The sequence below is a fragment of the Atractosteus spatula genome, chromosome 6, assembly GCF_055471065.1.
Source record: "Atractosteus spatula isolate fAtrSpa1 chromosome 6, fAtrSpa1.hap1, whole genome shotgun sequence".
NCBI lineage: Eukaryota > Metazoa > Chordata > Actinopteri > Semionotiformes > Lepisosteidae > Atractosteus > Atractosteus spatula.
The window spans coordinates 25,071,325-25,078,489 of NC_142711.1; the positions used below are offsets into that span (position 1 = coordinate 25,071,325).

Genomic DNA, 7,165 nt, shown 5'->3' on the forward strand with positions numbered 1-7,165 from the left:
TGTAGCTGCTGGGCTTGAAGAACAAAGAAAAGCTTGTCTTTAACACAAACAGAAGAGAACAGGACAGACTGATAGTACTGTATTTCGACAGCAGGTAGTAGTGAAAATTAGTTCAGCACAGCAGATGTTTTCTGTAAGGGCCTTTAAACTGCAAATTCTAACACTAAGATGCCAGCATTGCCTGTTTTTGCCCCCTGCATCTGTCATGATGTGCATGTGGCACTAGACTAAAAAGAGCACAGGAGAAAGAAAAAAGACTCACATGTGCAAAACCAGCATGTGAAATCCCTTCCAAGCAAATCTTTTGTCAGGTTGTCTGCACTAAATCCAAACCCCAGAATCAGCAGTGCCAACTGTAAGAGAAACTGTCTGTGAAGCAAAACCTTTAAGCTCTCCATTGTGGTCCCTTTGTTGAATTAACCTCGCGATACTGCTGCCCATTCCCACAGCCATATATATTGGGGTGTCCAACTTTTTCACTGTCACACTTTCTCACTTCTGGGTTAGTTTGGACAGCATCCAGTGCAACATGTCTCAGTACTCTGGAAAGGTAAGTGACTGGGGTTTTTGCTCAAACAGCATTCTTGCATTAAGTCTATCATCCCTGTTACCTATAAATTCCTTGGATAAACAAAATACCTCACCAACTGCCAGAGATTGCAGTGCTTTTGCGTGACCACTATGGCTTGTTCAAAGACCCTGATGAACTCTAAAGGCAAAGTCACAGTTGCATTCATAGCGGAATAATATTACATTCATCACAGGGTTTGTGGATTTTTAATGGCATTTTTTTCCATTATGGAATACTTCAAAATATGTTCAGATAAATGCATAACCTTTTGCCTTATTCATAAGTTAGCCCATTATGACCTTTTTTAGCAGTGAGATCTTATTTTTTTGCTTTTGCATATTTAAAAAGTTACATATTTGGTGGTCTGGGATGTTAGAACAGATCTTAAGCATTAAGTAAAACTACATATTATGAACAGTTACAGTATAAAACAGTAAAAATACATACAGTGTAAGATGCAAAAGAAAACATTTACTATATTTGCACCTAAGAATTGCTGTACACGAATGAACTAACAATCGCTATTGTTTTCCTTTCTTCTTGTACGAAGCGCAGTCAACAGGTGAAATTAATTGGCAGTGATTTTAATAGTAGTGAGACGCCTTTTACATGGCCAAAGTAATGATGATAATTGTTTCAGATCAAGCTTAAATGCATTTTTTTATTGAATTATAAAACAGAATACAAATAAAACATGCTTAAATGGCAGCCAAGACCTCAGCCAAACAGGACTGAGCTGACCTCGGTGCCAAGACAAAGAGCCATTTAAACCTGCACTTTAGATTCAGCTTGAGTTTGTCTGGCCTGATGCAAAGATACTGGCTGGATATTTCTGCCTTTAATATCTGGTGTCTGTACAATAATGGGAGAAGGCATACAGCTTTGTAAAGGTTGTTCCGAAACTAAAATCCCTAAAGTTAAAACTACATGAAATTACAGAATAGAGGGAAAAGTAATTCTAAATCAGAAAACCACATTTATGATATACCAAAGTTAGTTTTAAGTGGCTAATTAACTCTTCTACAGCTGTTGCTCTTACATGAGTATTATAGACATAATATATATATATATTCAACTGTGTTGAGAACAGCTTTCCTGTAAAAAAATGCTTTATAATCAAGAGAAAGAAGTCCAAGTTCAATTAAAAATAATATTTTAAAAAATTACTAACTCTACTAACTACATCCACGTACATGTTAAACATCTGTAATTGTTTCAGACATAAAAGCAATGTTCCTTGATCCTTCATAATCTTTTTTATTATAATTTGGCTAATCACTTTCAATAATAAAAAAGGAAAACATCACACATGATTTAAACAACTCACATTCATTAATATTGTACTTTTAAGTATTTGATCTTCTATAGATGTTAAAATTAAATATTTTTATACAATGCAAGATATGAATGATTTTACCATATTTAAGTACCATTTAAATGCTATTGGGCACCCAGGCTCCCCCTACCACCCTGTACTGGATAAAGTACAGTAGTTTAGAAAATGAATGGAATGATAAAATGTTATGATTTATTAGAAATAACTCATTTTTGAGTTCAAATATACTTTTGGTCATTCTCTTTCCCTCATTGCTCTCTCTTCTGCGGTGTTGTCCCCTCTCTAGATAGTATTTTACGAAGGCAAATGCTTCACTGGTCGGAAGCTGGAAGTCTATGGAGACTGTGACAACTTCCAGGACCGGGGATTCATGAACCGGGTGAACTCTGTCCGTGTGGAGAGTGGGGCCTGGATCTGCTATGACCACCCAGATTTCCGTGGACAGCAATATATCCTGGAACGTGGGGAGTACCCAGAATTTCAGCGCTGGAATTCTCACAATGACCACATGGGCTCTTGCAGGCCTGTGAGGATGGTAAGGACCCATAGACACATGAGGGAGGTTAAAGACGAGGGGAGGCCATTCAACCCTTCTGTTTCATCAGGTTTAATGTAGCTACTGTAACCGACCGATCTGAGGATTTCAACCCAATATCTGTGGGATTTTGCTGCAAATTAGTTACAAAGCCTATTTATGAGTTAGTTACTATTGTTATGAATAGCTAATAAATGAACATCATTTTAACATACTGTACACAAATGAACTAACTAAAAGGCGTAGGTTACAGTATATTCAGTATACTGATCATACTAAATATGAGGGAATGAACTGGAATTTGGATCGGTTTCTTAAACATTTTTCAACAAAAAATACTATGAAACTACAGATAAAAGCACTTACTTTTAAAAGATCCTATACAGCATCTACTATTAAAGTTTCATTTTTGCTTGCACTGATTTGAATACAATACTGTTTACTAAGCACAACGATAAATAAAGAAAAAAGCTTTTCCTCACATTATTATTTTTAATAATAGGTGCTGTAAAGTGTGCCAAGGAAATCATACTGCTGTGACACACATCTCATGTTAGTCCCTCCAATTCAATTTCTCAAGGCCTTTTGAGACACTTTTTTAGAGAGATTTCATCTTTATCTTTTATCAGTGAAGAGGTAATAACATACAGGATACATTGCTCCCTCTCGGTCAATGGCTGTATTTGCTGTTTAATGTTGGGTTTTGTTGTCCATTAGCACGGGGAGCACTACAGAATCGAGCTGTTCGAGGGCTGTAACTTCACCGGGCAGTGCATGGAGTTCTGCGACGACTGCCCATTCCTGCAGGGCCGTGGCTGGAACAAGAACTGTGTCAATGCCATCAAGGTCTACGGGGATGGAGCGTAAGTGTCTACACCTCTCTTTACACATTGAACTGCTGCTGCAAAAGCATGATTAGAACTTTGCTCCTATACCTCGGTCACATCTCACTCATTGGATTGGCTTTGCATGGAAGATATACTGTACATGCCATGCAAAGCCACCCTTTTTCACAGGTACAGTCTCTCGTTATTGGACACTAGGTTTGCTTATTCTGAAGCGTTCTTGTATTCTGATATCTTGTCTCAGGTTTATTTGTATATACTGATGTACAGTACAACATGCATGGACCCTGTATGTGCCTGCCAGTGAAAAGAATATCAGCCTTGCTAAAGGATCGGATGAGGAGGCTTTCAACACAAAAAAAGACATATGGGGTGATAGGACATGAAATGGACAAACCCGAATGTGGAAATTGATTGAATGTGAATTCTTATAATAGCAACATAAGAAATAGCATCTGTATCTTGCTGACAGCCTAGGTTATTCTTTTACACTCCCTGGATGCTTTACATAAACAAACCCATGATGATGAATGGTATGTCAGTAGACATCCGTGCTGATCTCAAGGGAGTCGTAACCATGCCACGCTGGCTTGTGTGGACTGGTACAGAGGTGTGCAGTTGATATGTCCATTTTATAAGAATATAAAAATATGGATCTGTGGTCTAGCAATCACAGTTAAAACATCAGTATAGTCCTAATGTTACTCATGCACCATATTAACAGGAAAGGTCTCATATTGATAGTGGAGTGAAAGCTAGTGTCAGTGGAGCAGTGCTTCCTGACTATTGGTAACATCCATATGGAATGGTATTGTAAAATCCATGTGGTAGCAAATAACTTTTCTGACCTCAGATACCAACAGTCCCGCACTGTGGATTCCAACTGCCCTTCCCCACTCTACTGATGTACATCGTGGAATTCTCTGACTGCTTTCCAAACTGACTGTCTTTCCCGTGGTTAACCTCAAAGCTATGTGCACCTAATTATCAGCATGTGCATATAGTAGTACATTCAATTTGTGTGTAGAATTTGCACATATAGAGCTCAATTTATGGTACTGAAGTTATACTCAAAGAAAAAAAATTGAATGATGTACATCAGTGTACAGTATACGTTTAATAACCCCAGTCCCAGAAATGTTCATTTTTCCAAACTAAAAGAGGAATTAAGCTTGAATTTGACCCTGGTAGTACTGCAATTCTTTGTGACCATCACCAACAATATGGTGAAAGATTTGACATTACTTTTGAGATGCTGCACCACACCAAACAAGTATCTTTCAAGCAAGGGTAGTCCTTGTCTAACGTCTGTTGCTGCAAAATAAGGGAGATTGGTCATGGAGATAAAAACCTGTCAGGAGTCTTTAGTGATGGGCATCATGAACATGTGCAGAAAGCCTCTGCATGACTGACAGTGACATTATCTTCTCAGTTATCTCACAGCAAAATATACTATTTATCTGCAATTAAAAAAATATCAATGGGTATATACAGTGCAGCCATTAATTATATTGATTGCTGTATTCAATATATTCTGCCATCCATAAAATGTGATAAGAAATTTTTGAAACAATTGACCAGTTTAGTAGAATACCAGTCTGTTGAAGACTCTAATACTTTATTCCCCAAGGCATTTTTGCTTGATGATGCTGTGCTCTTTGAATTAATTACTCTTTCTTTGTGATGCTTGCTAATAGAAAGCCTTTGGTCTAAGCATTAATAAAGTCTTCATCTCATGTTCGTGTAAGGTGTGTAGCCAGGGCTTGAAGCACTGTGTTGGAATTGCCTTAGATATCACATTTATCATGTAAATGTGCATACATTTACTTTTTCTGGAACACCTAGAAGGTGATTTAAATTAATGTCATTTAGAAGGACAATGTGAGATTCAAAATGAGATTCAAATTAATCTCACTAGTCAAACCTGACAAACCCCACATTCATTACTTAAGGTTATAACAGAAATAAACCCTTCTCCTGTTTTATTTGAATGTGTATATATAAATCCAACTTATTAAGCCTTTATCTGGATGAAAGAAATAATTCGTAAGATGTAGGAGTATATTGTGTGTTGTTAAAGGATTTGGCAATTCTTCTCACATTGTGCAGACAGACATTTCTTGTTTAATGCTGATTTTCATTCTTATATTGCATATATAAGGGAAGAGGAATACACTTGATCAAACTCAAAATTTAAGTTTTACCAAGATATTTTTACAAGTGTTACTGTACATTTACAAACCCCTCTACCTCAGCTTCAGCCAGTTTTTAATAACATCAGTGCCTTTACAGTAAACATAATGGTTTGTAAAGGATTTGTGCTTTTCTTCTTTCTTGAATTAAATTTTAGTAGTTACTTTTGTGCATGAGTAAACTGAATTTGTTGATTTTTGTTTAAGGAAAATTAAATATATCATCTAGAATCATCACCTGCTTTTGAGATGATTCTGTTAGACATTCTGTAAAACATGATTGTCAGTGTAAGTTATAGGAGTTTTGCTGTTTATTATTTTACTATTTTTAAATACTTTTGTTACTTGTAGTAGAACACTTTAACTATTGCCACCTTGTTTTTCTGGGCTCTTTTAATTAAAATGGGCAGTTTTTTGGCAGGAAAATGTTCTCGTGTTGTTAGAAAATGTAGCACTTCTGCTTAGTTAGTAAAACTATAACTGTCTATTGGAGGTTACATTTGTGACCAAAAATAAAAAAACAAAGAAATGTGCTAATGGAGCACAGTACAAATGGAACTGATGGTTATGTCCTAGACAAAAGTCAGATTGCTTTTTACACAAGCTACAGTTTTAGAGCACTGCTCTGCCTCACTAAAAGGAAATACAGGAAATCAACTATCTTCCAATATGAAAAAGGGAACACTGGTGGTTTTAAAATAAAGCAAGCTTCCACACTTTTCACTGCAGGAAAAAGAGAAGGAAGCACTTTTTAGAGTATGCAGTGCTCCAAATGCTCTTGCTTTTCAGCCACTAGATATTGGGTACTCAAACCTGAACATTGCACATGTTTTTCTCCTTTATAACCTTTGATGTGTATGAATGGCGTATCTCTAAACTTAGATTTTCTCTGTCTCTCTATCCTCAGCTGGGTAATGTATGAAGAGCCAAACTACCGTGGGCGCATGTACATTGTGGAGAGAGGAGATTACCGCACTCACAATGAGTGGCAGGGACACAGCGCCAACATCCAGTCCATCAGACGGGTGGTCAACTACTTTTAAATCCTGTGACAAGTCAGACTGTATCACTTTTACCTCTGCCTAGTGAAGCTATAAAATAAAATACACACAAAAAAAACTATTCATCAAAACCTGGTGGAGTCATTTTTTCATGGAAAACAATTTAAAAAATCTCGGGCTCAAGAAACATTTATTTGACATAAGACAAGATAGAATTTTATATTTTTCAAAATTCTGAGCTAGCAGTTGGGATGCATCTTTATTAAAGAAACAAAACTATCTTTCAGCAGGAGAGTTTGGATGAAACTGGAGTAAAAGTATTAAAAGCACAAAACAAACTTTGGATTTATGTCAAGCTAGCCAAAATCTAATTTTGCAGATATATCCAATATTGAATAGCTAAAAAGCATTTTTGTGCATATGATGCAATATGGAGATTATATGGTCTCCTTATGTTTACCTGGGTTTCCTCAGGGTGGTCTGGTTTACTCCCATGGTGGGAAAGCATTGCTCTCTCGCCGAGCTGAGGCCTTATGTTCAATTCCTGGGGTGCTCCTTGTGTGGAGTTAGTTTGTCCTCCCTATGTTAACGTGGGTTTCCTCTGGATGCTCCCATTTCCTCCCACAGTCCAAAGACATTCTGGGCGGCTAATTGGATTTTGGGAAAATTGGCCCTGGTGTGAGTG

At 37.0% G+C, this 7,165-nt stretch overlaps 1 protein-coding gene across 1 annotated transcript; it reads left to right on the forward strand.

The window, feature by feature from the left end:
* The first annotated feature begins 529 nt into the window (after nt 1-529).
* crygn2 (crystallin, gamma N2) lies at nt 530-6,522 on the forward strand. Its single transcript, XM_088919398.1, has 4 exons — nt 530-550; nt 2,194-2,442; nt 3,160-3,305; nt 6,387-6,522. Exons 1-4 carry the CDS (start codon nt 530-532, stop codon nt 6,520-6,522), a joined length of 552 nt encoding a protein of 183 aa, XP_088775524.1.
* The last annotated feature ends 643 nt before the right edge of the window (nt 6,523-7,165 follow it).

Excerpts from the sequence above, each read along its gene's own strand:
- crygn2 (XM_088919398.1), top strand. The coding sequence starts at position 530 with ATGTCTCAGTACTCTGGAAAG. Across the intron at positions 551-2,193 it reads TGTCTCAGTACTCTGGAAAG|ATAGTATTTTACGAAGGCAA; the intron begins GTAAGTGACTGG and ends TCCCCTCTCTAG. Across the intron at positions 2,443-3,159 it reads CTTGCAGGCCTGTGAGGATG|CACGGGGAGCACTACAGAAT; the intron begins GTAAGGACCCAT and ends GTTGTCCATTAG.